Raw genomic sequence first — 16,183 nt, forward strand, 5'->3', positions numbered from 1 at the left:
AATAAGGACAGCCTAGGGGTAATTCTTCTGTTTTTCCTGCAATTAGCAAGGAAATTTGTAAAAGAAAGTGGTATTATTATTAAGCAATAATCTGTCCCCACCAGGGGGGTGGAAATTGTTTCTTTTGTTTTTCAGACACTCTACAAGCAAGCTGGCGCCAGCGGAAGAATAACTCAGAATCTATGGATCTATGTTTTGTGTTGTTTGTCTGTGGTGTTTGTCTTGTTGCTAGCATTGTTGTGTTTTAATGAACAGAAAATCTCATGATGTGGGTGGGGGATGGCTTCAAAAGGCTGACCTTGGGGGGGCAGATGTGTATGGGAATGCAAAATGCTCAACTAGGAGGCCAGCATCTGTGTAATAGCTGCCGTGGTACCTGGAAATGGAATGGCAACTAAGGTGGCCCCCACAAGCCCTATGGAAATAATGAGAAGGGGAGGAGCTCACTGGGAATCAATGGAGGGGTGTGTAAAATAGTGTAAATCAACAGAAGATGTTTGGATGTGCCCCTCTCCTGCGACTATAGAGGAGCAGAATCAATGGCCTATGCAAGGGGTGGACAATTGGGTGTACTGTGTATAAGGTGTTTTGCTGGGAATGTACATATTACTGGGGGCACAATTACACCAGCCCATAACCAAACTACACCCATCTACATGCTGCTATATGGACTTTGGTGCACAAATGGATCTGTGAATCTTATTGCTGTGAATAAGCCAGGGCTTACTGCCTGATTCCATACCAAGTGGTCAAGCTGGTTTGGACAATATCCCATTTCTCTGTGAACATTCAGTGGACTTATGATATGGACAAAAGCAAGCAAAACCTCCAGGGGCAGCTTGTTGCATCTGCCAGCAACTGGACACAAGATCGTGACCCCATCGAAGGAGGAGAGGCAGTGTTTTGGGGGTGTCTCGGATGTTGGACCATACTGCAGTGGTCAGGACTCGGTGTTGCTGTGGATTTTGTATTGTTAACTGTACTTGTGTTACGCTGCATAGGGATATAACCTATAAGTAATGTAATAAGCCCTCCAAACCCTGCAGTGTACTAGACAACCCGGACCCAACCTTCTCAGGCCCACTCTAATGGGAAGTCTGGAACACTAATTGGAATAGGTGTGGTATGCCCGTACGAGAGAAGGTGCAGGGCTCTATACTACACAAGGGGCAGTGGGACAAATGGAATATCGACACCTTCCACCTTGATGCGTGGCCCTATCAGGAAATGTGTCGCCATATGTCCTATGCTTTTCCAGGGATACCTGGGCAGGAGGATCCCAAAAGAAAAAAAAGGGGTGGAGTGTTAGGATATAGATATTCAGGCCTGTCTGTAAAGGCCTATACTCTAAGAATTTAGGTGTATTCTTATCACTTGGCTGGTGATAGAGGTATAAAAGAAAGAATCAAAATCACTGTCTGCTGGTGTAAGGGCCTTCTCTTACTGTGACAGTCTGAGGCCCTGTTCTTAGGCTAAGGCCTTTGGCTAAGCAGCAGAGGCAGCCATAAGCTGGGAAGCGAACGGTCACATCCTCACATTCCAATCTAGTCACATTGAAATAAGGTGCTATTGGGCTGTTAGGCACTATCAGGACAGGATTGTATTCCTATCACCTCCAGAGAAAGGGAAGTGCCTAGAAAATGTAAAAGGAAACTTAGTTTGATAGCATCCTGTCTGGCAAGAACTCACTTATCGATAGCTGGGATGTGAAATCCTCACTTCTGTATTGTCTTGTCATTATAGTTCCCACTTTGCTATTGTTTGTCTGTATAATCTCTGTCTGGTTCTGTGATTGTTCCTGTCTGCTGTATAATTAATTTTGCTGGGTGTAAACTAATTAAGGTGGTGGGATATAATTGGTTACATAATCATGTTACAATATGTTAGGATTGGTTAGTTAAATTTCAGGAAAATGATTGGTTAAGGTATAGCTAAGCAGAACTCAAGTTTTACTATATAGTCTGTAGTCAATGAGGAAGTGGGTGGGTGTGGGAGATGGGAACAGGGAATGGGGGTAAGAAAATTGGAATCATGTTTTGCTAAAGGGGGAAATGGGAACAGGGAATGGGAGTAAGGAAGTTGGAATCATGTTCGGCTAAGGGCAGGAATGGGAACAGGGACACAGGTGTAAGGCTCTGTGGTGTCAGAGCTGGGAAGGGGGACACTAAGGAAGGAAACTGGAATCATGCTTGCTGGAAGTTCACCCCAATAAACATTGAATTGTTTGCACCTTTGGACTTCGGGTATTGTTGCTCTCTCTTCATGCGAGAAGGACCAGGGAAGTAAGTGGGTGAAGGAATAAGCCCCCTAACAGCCCCCACCCCCAGCTCTGCAGGTGCCCCTCACTCCTGACCTGGAGCCCCCTGCTAGCCCAGCCCTGGGCTTCCCCAGCTGCGTGTACTTCCTAAACCACTGTGTGCAAGCTGATCAGCACGTGGGCGTGACTGTGGGGAGGGAGGGAGAGAAGATGGTTATTTTGGCTGCAATTTCCCCCCCTGTCGGTTTCACGCCCGCAGCAGCAGAAGAAAAATTCCCTGCCGCTTTGGGTGGAATCGAAAGCAAAATCAGTCAGGGGTGTGTCCTGAAATACAATCACTTCCTAGGGTGCCGGAGAGTTATGGCAGGTCAGCTCCCTGTTGGGCAGGGTTCTCAAACTTTTGTACTGGTGACCACTTTCACACAAGACACCTCTGAGTGCGACCCCCCTTATCAATTAAAAGCACTTTTTCATATATTTAACACCATTATAAATGCTGGATGCAAAGCAGGGTTTGGGGTGGAGGCTGACAGCTCGCGACCCCCATGTAATCACTTCACGACCCCCTGAGGGGTCCCAACCCCCAGTTTGAGACCCCCTGCTGTAGGGGCTCCCACCTTTCAGAACAAACCAGAGAGAGTGACACTGGCAGACCAGGTGCCAGCTCGTGCCAAGGTCCCCAGGCCTCAACTGAACACTGACAAATAGAGGGCGGGCACCCATCTGGCTCCCCTGTGCATTAGTGTTGGTGATAAATTTGCTAGCCTGCCAGGATTGTCCTGGAGTTTCCAGGAATTAAAGATTAATCTTTAGTGAAAGGTTATGTTATGTGATGAAACCTCCAGGAATACGTCCAACCGAAATTGGCAACCCTACCTGGTGAAATCAGTATGAGGGTTCTAGGAATGTATGGAGACTTTAGGGGATGCTTGTGAGCCGCGGCCTGTGTTAATCTCACTTATAACACCAGTATCCCTGTTTGGGAGATCATATCTGCCCTGTAAATCACCAGGACAGGGACATGAATGGCTGTAAAATGCAGGAGGGCAGGGGCGAGACATGAACTAGGGCAAAATGCTGGGCTCCAACAGCAACCTCCTGTCCCGGCGTTGCCAGACAATCGTGGGACGTTAAAGAGACTGCAAGACTTTGCCCTTTGCTCTCCCCGCCTTATGAAGCAAGCCAGTGCCTCCTGTCAGCTGAGTTTCCAGCTCAGAGCAGAAGAGGGGGAAGGGAAGAAAAAGCCCTAAAAAGGAGGAGCTGTATCTTTATGCTGCTTAGACATGGTGGGGTGAGGATTACTAAGCACAAGCAAAAGATCCCCAGTGCTTGGCCTGGGCTAGCCCTGGAGGACATATAGAGCTGGCTTCTTATCGAAATGTCTATTACTTTTTGATACCTAGCCTGGAACTCATTGGTGTGCATGTGTCTACCTGCTTTACCCTTGTTTCCTTTTCCTATGTAATAAAACTGGATATAGTCTATTATAGGATTGACTACAAGGGTTGTCTTTGGCATGAGTTCTAAGATGCGATTGACCTAGGATAAGTGACCAGTTCTTTGCAGCTGGGAGGAAGCTGAATATTGCTGTGATTCTTGGGGTAAGGGACCATCTGTCACAAAGGCAGGCTCCCCGGGTGCTGAGACAGATTGGGGTACCCTAGGGGAACTCTCTGTGACTCCATGCTAAGGGTGTGATCGTGCCTGAGGAGTTCACACTTGAGAATCGATTGGTGACATCTAAGCACAGAACTCCCAGCCAGTCTGGGCTCTGTGCCTGGTTCCTAAGTTTGCTCTGAGGTTGCTACCACACTCTTGAACCGTTGAAGGACAAAGGGATATAAACACAGGACCAAATCCCCAATGGGCTGTGAATCAGTGTCACTCGACTGGGGATCTGCTCACACCAACTTCAATAGAGCGACGGCTTATTGACCCCAGCTGGGATCTGGCCCCATTGACTCCAATGGACATACGACCCATTGACTCCAGCTGGGATCTGGCCCCATTGACTATGGTGGGGTCCAGACTGCATAAATACTGGTTAAAAATTCATCAATCGATTTCAGAGGCAAGGAATGGTGGGAAGAGGCAGAAACTCAATGTTAGAACAACTGGTGCAGAACCCAGGGAGTGAGTGACAATCTTGAAGATGCAGGGTGTATCGAAATTCACTCAGGGCAGAGACAGGTGTGGGGAGGTTTAGATGATATGAGTTAGCTACCAAATGTAAACACAGAGAGAAGCAAAGTCATGAGGTTGAACTACACACGGGATGTTGGTGGAGCTACACCCAGAGTTGTCATACACACAAGATGGTGTGAAACCTACTCACAAGGTGTTGGGACACACACACACACACTGGGGACGGGGGCGTTAAATTCCTTAGGGAGTGAATCCCTTTGGAATTGTAACACACCCGCATGCAAGGTTGTGATACAAGGGGGGTGGGGGCTGTATGTGTATTAAACCCCTTTAGTGTTATCTCACACTCACGGTTGTGATACATCCCACACACACACACATCGTGCTGTGCTCTGCACCCCTGCTGGTTTGTGATCAGTATCGACGGCCATGGTTGGTTAGTATCCACATGTGATATATTTACACAGGCGGGGTTGGGACACATGCACACGCACGGTGAGTGTGTTACGGTTATACGCACACTCACTGGTTGCTACTGTACACAGTCTGAAGGTGGATTTATGTTTCTGCACAAAAGCCAGAAAAGGTTGGCCATTTTACAAAGAGCTTAGAAATAGTGGAGAGGAGTTTTGGCTGGACAGACAGATGGATGGATGGACAGGGTGTGTGGAAGGGTGGGTGGATGGATGGGTGGAGCACCATGGATGGATGGACAGAGTAGGTGGAGGGCCGTGGATGGATGGATGGACAGGGTTTGTGGAAGGGTGGGTGGAGGGCCAAGGATGGATGGATGGATGGATGGATGGACAGGGTGGGTGGGTGGAGGGCCATGGATGGATGGATGGGTGGATGGATGGACAGATGGATGGACAGGGTGGGTGAATGGGTGGGTGGAGGGCCGTGGATGGATGGATGCATGGACAGGGTGGAGGGTTGTGGATGGATGGATGGATGGATGGATGGATAGATGGATGGACAGGGTGGAGGGCTGTGGAAGGATGGATGGATGGATGGATAGATGGATGGACAGGGTGGGTGGATGGGTAGGTGGAGGGCTGTGGATAGATGGATGGATGGACAGGGTGGAGGGCTGTGGATGGATGGATGGATAGATGGATGGACAGGGTGGGTGGATGGGTAGGTGGAGGGCCGTGGATAGATGGATGGATGGATGGATGGAGACAGTGGAGGGCCGTGGATGGATGGATGGATAGATGGATGGAGACAGTGGAGGGCCGTGGATGGATGGATGGATAGATGGATGGACTGGGTGGGTGGAGGGCCGTGGATGGATGGATTGATGGATGGACAGGGTGGAGGGCCATGGATGGATGGATGGACCCAGTGGGGGGCTGTGGATGGATGGATGGGTGGATGGATGGACCCGGTGCAGGGCCATGGATGGATGGATAGATGGATGGACCCAGTGGGTGGGTGGAGGGCCGTGGATGGATGGATGAATGGATGGATGGATGGACAGGGTGGAGGGCCGTGGATGGATGGATGGGGGGATAGATTGATGGACGGGGGGGTGGATGGAAGGGTGGAGGGATGGATAGATGGATGAAGGGGTGAATGAAAGGTGGACGGATGGAGAGGTGTATGGGGGATAGAAAAATATATATCTAGCTAGAAGGGTGTGTATGGTGATAGATAATTAGAGGAGGGATAGAGGGCATGGGCAATGGGGGTGTGGGAGGATGTGTGTGTGTGTTGGGAGCGTGGGGAAGTGTCTGAGGATGGGTGTGCGTTTATGGGGATGGGGAGATGGGGGTGTATGTCGGGGGTTGGGGGAATGGATGAGGGTGTCAGGGGATGGGTAAGTGTTTCGGGGGATGTGAGACAGGAGCATGGGGGAATGGAGGCATGGGGGGGTTGAGGAGATGGATGGAGGTCTGCGGGGGTGTGAGGGGATGGGGAGGTGTGGGGGGGGTGGATTAGGAGTGGAGGACAAGGGGTGTATTGGGGGATGGGAGTGTGGGGATATCAGGTGTCATAAATATAAAGGGAAGCGTAAACACCTTTAAAATCCCTCCTGGCCAGAGGAAAAATCCTCTCACCTGTAAAGGGTTAAGAAGCTAAAGATAACCTCGCTGGCACCTGACCACAATGACCAATGAGGAGACAAGATACTTTCAAAGCTGAAGGTGGGGAAAAACAAAGGGTCTGGGTCTGTCTGGGTGATGCTTTTGCCAGGGACAGAACAGGAATGGAGTCTTAGAACTTAGTAAGTAATCTAGCTAGAGATGTGTTAGATTATGATTTCTTTAAATGGCTGAGAAAATTTTGCTCTGCTCTAACCGGATACCTATGTTCTCTGATAGTGATTGTCAGCCTACAGAAAAATCCTTTAAAAAAAAAACCTAACACCTTTGTCTCCAGGTAAACAGACAGAAAACCCCTCTAGTTGCTCTTAGGTTAAAAAAAAAAAAAAAAAAAAAAAAAAAAAACTTCTTCCAGTCTCTGAAGACTAGTGAATTTCCCTGCAGAAGATTAACTACCCTGCCTTTAAAAGAAAAGGAGTACTTGTGGCACCTTAGAGACTAACCAATTTATTTGAGCATGAGCTTTCGTGAGCTACAGCTCACTTCATCAGATGTTTACCGTGGAAACTGCAGCAGACTTTATATACACACAGAAATCATGAAACAATACCTCCTCCCACCCCACTGTCCTGCTGGTAATAGCTTATCTAAAGTGATCAACAGGTGGGCCATTTCCAGCACAAATCCAGGTTTTCTCACCCTCCACCCCCCCACACAAATTCACTCTCCTGCTGGTGCTAGCCCATCCAAAGTGACAACTCTTTACATAATCAAGTCGGGCTATTTCCTGCATAGATCAAGGTTTTCTCACATCCCCCCCACCCCCATACACACACAAACTCACTCTCCTGCTGGTAATAGCTCATCTAAACTGACCATTCTCCAGGTTTAAATCCAAGTTAAACCAGAACATCTGGGGGGGTGGGGGGGTAGGAAAAAACAAGAGGAAACAGGCTAGGTAGAGAAAACTCCAGCTCACCCAAGACAATCCCCTGTTGTCTCTGCTCTGGCCCCCAAGCAGAGACAAAAAAACCTCTAACTGCTTTCAGCTGAAAACCTGCTTTCCAGCAGCCCAAAGGGAAAAAAAAATATTTCCTTTTCAAATCTGTGCTTCTGATTCAAAAAATCTCAAATTGATCTCAAAATGATTTCAAGGTAATCCCACCACTCTGCCACCATGTCAAGGTTCCTTCCCCACTCTGAACTCTAGGGTACAGATGTGGGGACCTGCATGAAAACCCCCTAAGCTTATTCTTACCAGCTTAGGTTAAAACTTCCCCAAGATACAAACTATTTTACCTTTTGCCCTTGGACTTTATCGCTGCCACCACCAAACATCTAATAAATATATAACCGGGAAAGAGCCCGCTTGGAAACATCTTTCCCCCCAAAATCCTCCCAAATCTTACACCCCCTTTCCTGGGGAAGGTTTGATAAAAATCCTCACCAATTTGCACAGGTGACCACAGACCCAAACCCTTGGATCTTAAGAACAAGGAAAAAGCAATCCGGTTCTTAAGAAGAATTTTAATGGAAGTAAAAGAATCACCTCTGTAAAATCAGGATGGTGAATACCTTACAAGGTAATTAGATTCAAAACACAGAGAATCCCTCTAGGCAAAACCTTAAGTTACAAAAAGACACAAAAACAGGAATATCAATTCCATTCAGCACAGCTATTTTCTCAGCCATTTAAAGAAATCATAATCTAATGCATCTCTAGCTAGATTACTTACTAAGTTCTCAGACTCTATTCCTGTTCTGTCCCCGGCAAAAGCATCACCCAGACAGACCCAAACCCTTTGTCCTCCCCCCCCCCAGCTTTGAAAGTCTCTTTAGTCTCTAAGGTGCCACAAGTACTCCTTTTCTTTTTGTCTCCTCATTGGTCATTGTGGTCAGGTGCCAGCGAGGTTATCCTAGCTTCTTAACGCTTTACAGGTGAAAGGGTTTTTCCTCTGGCCAGGAGGGATTTTAAAGGGGTTTACCCTTCCCTTTATATTTATGACAGCGGGCGTGGGGGGAGATGGACGTATGTCGGGGGATGGGAGTGTGGGGGTGGCAGGGGTGGGGGGCTGTCGGGGGATTGGGGATGGGAGTGTGGGGGTGGAGGAAGATGGGGGGTGTCGGGGGATGGGGAGATGGGGGTGTGTCTGGGGATGGGAGTGGGGGGTGGCGGGCGTGGGGGTATGTCGGGGGACGTGGGGGTGGGGGGAGATGGGGGATGGGAGTCGGGGGTGGGGGAGATGGGGGTGTGTGAGAGGGGATGGCGGACGGGAGAGTGGGGGTAGTGGGCATCGGGGGTATGTCGGGGGACGTGGGGGGAGATGGGGGTGTGTCTGGGGATGGGGGATAGGAGTGGGGGGTGGGGGAGATGTGGGTGTGTGAGGGGGGATGGCGGATGGGAGAGTGGGCGTAGTGGGCATCGGGGGTATGTCGGGGGACGTGGGGTGGGGGGAGATGGGGGACGGGAGTGTGGGGGTAGCGGGCATGCGGGGAGATGGGGATATGTCGGGGGATGTGGGGGTGGGGGGAGATGGGTCTGGAATAAGGGATGGGGGACGGGAGTGTGGGGGTAGCGGGCATCAGAGGTATGTCGGGGGACGTGGGGGTGGGGGGAGATGGGGGATGGGAGTCGGGGGTGGGGGAGATGGGGGTGTGTGAGAGGGGATGGCGGACGGGAGAGTGGGGGTAGTGGGCATCGGGGGTATGTCGGGGGACGTGGGGGGAGATGGGGGTGTGTCTGGGGATGGGGGATAGGAGTGGGGGGTGGGGGAGATGTGGGTGTGTGAGGGGGGATGGCGGATGGGAGAGTGGGCGTAGTGGGCATCGGGGGTATGTCGGGGGACGTGGGGTGGGGGGAGATGGGGGACGGGAGTGTGGGGGTAGCGGGCATGCGGGGAGATGGGGATATGTCGGGGGATGTGGGGGTGGGGGGAGATGGGTCTGGAATAAGGGATGGGGGACGGAAGTGTGGGGGTAGCGGGCATCAGGGGTATGTCGGGGGACGTGGGGGTGGGGGGAGATGGGGCTGGAATGGGGGATGGGGGACGGGAGTGTGGGGGTAGCGAGCATGCGGGGAGATGGGGGTATGTCGGTGGACATGGCGGTGGGGGGAGATGGGGCTGGAATGGGGGACGGGAGTGTGGGGGTAGCGGGCACGCAAGGAGATGGAGGTATGTCGGGGGACAGGGGCATGGGGAGAGGCGGGGGTGTGTCGGGGAGAACCCAGCAGCCCCCCGTTACCTTTGCTCTCTGCAGGTCCTGCTGGGGGCCCTGCAGCTGCAGCCAGCTCTGCCTGGCGCTCATGGGGGCGCAGGGGGGGGCCTGCCTGGCGTCCAGCACCCCCAGCACGTTGAGCTCCACGCCGAAGAGCCGCTCGATGCGGGGCCACTGCTCTGTGACAGCTGCCTGGGCCTCCTCGGGGACTGCGAACTCGTCCAGCGCCCCCATCGCCGCGGCGCCCATCTCCATGGTGCCGCCTGGCGCCACGGCGCCCACCTCGGCCTGCCTGGGCCACAGGGGGGAGGGGTTAATTACAGGTCATCGTTAATTCACGGGGGTGCGGGTGGTGGGCAATGCGGGCGCTGGGCAGGCAGGGGAGGGGTGAGAGGCAGGTGAAGAGACTTGGCTGGCCAGGGGCGGAGGGGGGGGCTTAGATTTTGCATTGGGGACGCAGGCTACCCCCTAGTCTTGCAGTGCCTCCCCATAATGCCCCAAGAGGGCTCCCACAATGCACTGGGAGCAGCTTGGCACAGCGCAAAGGACCGTGGGAAACAGGGACAAAGACTCTGGCTCCCACAGTGCACTGGGCTAAGGCAAGCGCCAACCGCTGGGCTCTCTCCGCCATGACGATGTACCCCCGCTGAGCTACCGCCCACCTTGTCTGAATACCAAAGAGCGCCAGACCCGAGCATCACAACCAACTCTTCCCAGACAGGAAGGGGAATAAACTCTGGATCAAGCTCTAAACCAGCCCAGCGACTCCAGTGTAAACGCTCTGATCTTCGTTTCATGCTCCGGATGGTTCCCAGCTCACCCAGATCAGCCATTCTGGGAGCCAGCTAAAGGCGTGGGTTTAACCCGGGTCAGAATCACTGTGCACGCGTGTTCCTACCTGAGTTTCAAACGTTTCTGTAGTGCTGGCTTGGGTCTTTGGGCGCTGCTAACAAAGATATATATAATAATTAATAGATGAGATATTACACGTTAATAATACTGCAAGATAACACTAAATTATGAATTCCAAATTATACATAATTGATCATAAATACCCAATAATCATAATAGTTAACATACAGTATGTAACGATGAATTATAAATAGTAACTAATGAATTGTAAATAATCAGTGATAATCACAATAATTAATCTACAGCACATAATACCAATGAATTACAAATAATATATAGGTTTCAGAGTAGCAGCCGTGTTCGTCTATATTCGTAAAAAGAAAAGGAGGACTCGTGGCACCTTAGAGACTAACCAATTTATTTGAGCATAAGCTTTCGTGAGCTACAGCTCACTTCATCGGATGCATTCTGTGGAAAATACAGGGGGGAGATTTATATACATAGAGAACATGAAACAATGGGTGTTACCATACACACTGTAAGGAGAGTGATCACTTAAGGTGAGCTATTACCAGCAGGAGAGCGCGGGAGGGGAGGGGGGAACTTTTGTAGTGATAATCAAGGTGGGCCATTTCCAGCAGTTGACAAGAACATCTGAGGGACAGTGGGGGTTGGAGGGGGGGAAATAAACATGGGGAAATAGTTTTACTTTGTGTAATGACCCATCCACTCCCAGTCTCTATTCAAGCCTAAATTAATTGTGTCCAGTTTGCAAATGAATTCCAATTCAGCAGTCTCTCCTTGGAGTCTGTTTTTGAAGTTTTTTTTGTTGAAGAATTGCAACTTTTAGGTCGAAAGAGATTGAAGTGTTCTCCGACTGGTTTTTGAATGTTATAATTCTTGACGTCTGATTTGTGTCCATTTATTCTTTTACGTAGAGACTGTCCAGTTTGACCAATGTACATGGCAGAGGGACATTGCTGGCACATGATGGCATATATCACATTGGTAGATGTGCAGGTGAACGAGCCTCTGATAGTGTGGCTGATGTGATTAGGCCCTATGATGGTATCCCCTGAATAGATACGTGGACACAGTTGGCAACGGGCTTTGTTGCAAGGATAGGTTCCTGGGTTAGTGGTTCTGTTGTGTGGTGTGTGGTTGCCGGTGAGTATTTGCTTCACGTTGTGGGGCTGTCTGTAAGCAAGGACTGGCCTGTCTCCCAAGATCTGTGAGAGTGATGGGTTGTCTTCAGGATAGGTTGTAGATCCTTGATGAGGCGCTGGAGAGGTTTTAGTTGGGGGCTGAAGGTGAGGGCTAGTGGCATTCTGTTCCTTTGTTTGTTGGGCCTGTCCTGTAGTAGATGACTTCTGGGTACTCTTCTGGCTCTGTCAATCTGTTTCTTCACTTCAGCAGGTGAGTATTGTAGTTGTAAGAGTGTAAGGGGACACCATCATAGGGCCTAATCAAATCAGCCACACTATCAGAGGCTTGTTCACCTGCACATCTACCAATGTGATAGATGCCATCATGTGCCAGCAATGCCCCTCTGCCATGTACATTGGTCAAACTGGACAGTCTCTACGTAAAAGAATAAATGGATATAAATCAGACGTCAAGAATTATAACATTCAAAAACCAGTTGGAGAACACTTCAATCTCTTTGGTCACTCGATTACGGACCTAAAAGTTGCAATTCTTCAACAAAAAAACTTCAAAAACAGACTCCAAGGAGAGACTGCTGAATTGGAATTCATTTGCAAATTGGACACAATTAATTTAGGCTTGAATAGAGACTGGGAGTGGATGGGTCATTACACAAAGTAAAACTATTTCCCCATGTTTATTCCCCCCCTCCACCCCACACTGTTCCTCAGATGTTCTTGTCAACTGCTGGAAATGGCCCACCTTGATTATCACTACAAAAGGTTCCCCCCCCCCCGCCCCCGCCTGCTCTCCTGCTGGTAATAGCTCACCTTAAGTGATCACTCTCCTTACAGTGTGTATGGTAACACCCATTGTTTCATGGTCTCTATGTATATAAATCTCCCCCCTGTATTTTCCACAGAATGCATCCGATGAAGTGAGCTGTAGCTCACGAAAGCTTATGCTCAAATAAATTGGTTAGTCTCTAAGGTGCCACGAGTCCTCCTTTTCTTTTTGCAAATAATATATAATAAATCTAAAATAAATAATAATCATATTAATATACAATGCATTATAGAGAGTAATTAATGAACTACAAAATATATGCTCATTCTTAATTAATAATAATTAATATACAATACACAATAACGATGCATTAGAAATAGTAATTAATGACATAAATAATTGCTCATAATAAACACATTATAATATTCACAATAAATATACAGTCCATAATAATGTTGAATTAGAAATGGTAACTAATGATATATAACCAGTCTGACTAAATAAATGGAATAATCACAATGATTAAATTATTATACAAGGCATAATAGCCATTATAAATAGCTACTAGTGAATTATAAATAAGATAATATGGCTCATAATGAATGATACCAGAGCGCATGAAGGGGGTACAAGTTTGGTGTGTGACCCGTAATCCCTGGCTCTTCCAAGAGGGTCAGGATTGTCTTCCCCATTGTACAGATGGGAAAATGTAGTCACCCAAGGGGAAGGGATTTGCCCAAGGTGAGCCAGCAGGCCCGTAGCAGAACCAGGAATAGAACCCAGGAGTCCTGGTTCCCAGCGCTCTATCCCCTAGACCCCACTCCCCTCCCCGCGCCAGGGACAGAACCCAGGAGTCCTGACTCCCAGCCCCCTTCCCCCATTCTACCCCCTAGACTCCACTTCCCTCCCAGACCTGGGGATAGAGCCCAGGGGTCCTGCCTCCCGTCCCCATCCCCATCTCCATCCGCTCCCCCCACTCCCTCCCCGCGCCAGGGACAGAACCCAGGAGTCCTGACTCCCAGCCCCCTCCCCCCATTCTACCCCCTAGACTCCACTTCCCTCCCAGAGGCGCGGATAGAACCCAGGAGTCCTGCCTCCCATCCCCCCATCCGCTCCCCCCCCCACTCCCCTCCCGGAGCCGCGGATAGAACCCAGGAGTCCTGACTCCCAGACCCCCCCCCAGGATCGCACTCACCAGAGCCCGGGTCCGGGCTGCCCCGAGCAGGCTGCGGGCGACGCAGCCAGGCGGAAGCGCTGACGGCGGCTCCACCCCGCGGGGCCCCGAGCGGGCGGGGGAGGCTCCAGCTGCTGCGAAGTTTCACTTCCCCCGGCCCTTGTGTCTGCCGGCCCCTGCCCCTGACCTGCCCCCGCCCGGTGCCCCCCTCCACCGGCCCCTGCCCCTGCCCCCGCCCGGTGCCCCCCTCCACCGGCCCCTGCCCCTGACCTGCCCCCGCCCGGTGCCCCCCTCCACCGGCCCCTGCCCCTGACCTGCCCCCGCCCGGTTTCCCCCTCCACCGGCCCCTGCCTCTGCCCCTGCCCCCGCCCGGTGCCCCCCTCCACCGGCCCCTGCCCCCGCCCGGTTTCCCCCTCCACCGGCCCCTGCCTCTGCCCCTGCTCCCGCCCGGTGCCCCCCTCCACCGGCCCCTGCCTCTGCCCAGTGCCATGTGCCCACCTCCACCAGCCTCTGCCCTGCCTGGTGCCCCCCTTGGCCAGCCCCTGCCCCTGCCCGGTGCCAGGCGCCCCCCCCTCCAATCGGCCTCCGCCCTGCCAAGTGCCATGAGCCCCCCTTTGTCTACTTCTGCCCTGCCTGGTGCCCTGTGCCCCCTCCACTGGCCTCTGCACCCTGGCCCCATGGCTAGCTGTGCCCATACAGCCTCTGCCTGCCTGTTCATCCATCCACAAACCCATTCCTCCATCCATCCCCCTAGCTCTCCATCCATATGCTCCTTTATCCTTTCATCCATCCACCCTGCTATCCATCCATCCACCACTTTATCTGTCCATCCATCCACCCTTATGTATCTATCCATCCACCCGCCCGTCCCCATCTATCCATCCCCAAGCCCTCTATCTCTCTATCCCATCCATCCATCCATCCATCCATCCACCGCTTTATCTGTCCATCCATCCACCCTTTATGTATCTATCCATCCATCCGCCCCGTCTATCCATCCCCAAGCCCTCTATCTCTCTATCCCATCCATCCACCGCTTTATCTGTCCATCCATCCACCCTTTATGTATCTATCCATCCATCCCCAAGCCCTCTATCTCTCTATCCCATCCATCCATCCATCCATCCACCGCTTTATCTGTCCATCCATCCACCCTTATGTATCTATCCATCCATCCCCAAGCCCTCTATCTCTCTATCCCATCCATCCATCCATCCATCCATCCATCCATCCATCCATCCATCCACCGCTTTATCTGTCCATCCATCCACCCTTTATGTATCTATCCATCCATCCGTCCCCGTCTATCCATCCCCAAGCCCTCTATCTCTCCATCCATCCATCCACCGCTTTATCTGTCCATCCATCCACCCTTTATGTATCTATTCATCCATCCGCCCCCCTGTCTATCCATCCCCAAGCCCTCTATCTCTCTTTCCATCCATCCATCTCCACAAACACCCATCCATCTGCCCCAGTTTCTGTCTGTCCCATGCAGCCCATCTATCTGGCCCCACACACTCTCTCTGGCTGTCACTGCTCTCCCCACCCCCCTAGAGGCCCCCTCCCGCCACTGCCCGGCCCAGCTGGGAAATTCCAGGTTGTGACACGGGGCGAGGCAGGGGCGGGGACCGGCTCTGGCCGGGGAAGTGGGTTTGTGCGGCTGGCTCTTTGTATGAATGGGAGGAAAGTCTGAGGCTTCCAGCCTCCCCCCTGCCAGGTGTGGCTGACTCATATCTTCTGAGCCCCTCCGCAGAGATCAGGCCCCCCTTTGTGCCCGGTGCTGCACGGACCCCAACTGAGATCAGCCCCCTCCCCCCCACGTTGTGCCCGGTGCTGCACGGACACAGTCCCTGTCCCGAAGAGCTCAAAGTCTGAACAGACACAGGGTGAAAGGGGAAACTGAGATAGAGAGGGGACAGGACTTACCCCAGGTCTCATAGCAATTCCGTGGCAGAGCTGTGTGCTGAGTCCCAATCACCTGTCCTATGCACCTGATCCAGCCAGTGGCTTCCAGCTTCCTGAGGGCGGGGCCAGGCTATGAACTTCCATTCATCCCTCCCGCAGCCCTGCCCTCTCTTAACCCTTTGTGAACTGCCCCAAAGGGGCCTTAGTGAGATGGACACGTTTCTACTGTCGGGCTTTGTAGACTATCTGCAAGGAAGTGTTCACCCACCCACTGAAATGCAGCCAGCTCTGGGGTGGGGCAGTTGGGGAACAGCTCATTAAATCTCACTCTCCTCCCAGAGCTGGCATGGAACCCAGGAGTCCTGACTCCCAGACTTGCTGCTCTAACACTAAACTCCACTCCTCTCCCAGAGCTGGGGAAAGAATCGAAGAGTCCTGGCTCCTGACCCTGCTGCTCTAACCGCTAGACCCAATTCCTTTCCCAGAGCTGGGGATAGAACCAGGAGTCCAGACCCTCAGTCCAGTCCTCTACCTACCACACCTCACTGCTAATCCCTTTAGTTTCCTCTTTCATTCCCAATTCTTACCCTTAAAAAAAAATCCACACAAAATCATATAACGGGGGGGGAGGGGCGGTGCAATACCAAACAACAC

General features: G+C 51.5%; 1 protein-coding gene across 10 annotated transcripts in view; it reads right to left on the bottom strand.

Moving 5' to 3' along the window:
- KHNYN (KH and NYN domain containing) overlaps positions 1-15,577 on the bottom strand; it is a 32,565-nt gene extending 16,988 nt beyond the window's left edge. For 2 of the 10 annotated variants that reach the window (XM_073308565.1, XM_073308566.1), the window contains exons 1-3: positions 13,057-13,172; positions 10,562-10,609; positions 9,691-9,955 (exon numbers count right to left, since the gene is read on the bottom strand). In XM_073308565.1, the coding sequence (XP_073164666.1) occupies positions 9,691-9,955; positions 10,562-10,609; positions 13,057-13,139 (396 nt within the window). In that variant the 5' untranslated portion in view covers positions 13,140-13,172. Of the gene's footprint in view, positions 1-9,690; positions 9,956-10,561; positions 10,610-13,056; positions 13,174-13,642; positions 13,710-15,550 lie in introns of those variants that run through there. The other 8 variants (XM_073308568.1, XM_073308567.1, XM_073308575.1 and 5 more) reach the window with 8 other exon arrangements.
- Between the last annotated feature and the right edge of the window lie 606 nt (positions 15,578-16,183).

This window comes from Lepidochelys kempii, chromosome 13 (assembly GCF_965140265.1).
Source record: "Lepidochelys kempii isolate rLepKem1 chromosome 13, rLepKem1.hap2, whole genome shotgun sequence".
NCBI classification, from domain to species: Eukaryota; Metazoa; Chordata; order Testudines; family Cheloniidae; genus Lepidochelys; species Lepidochelys kempii.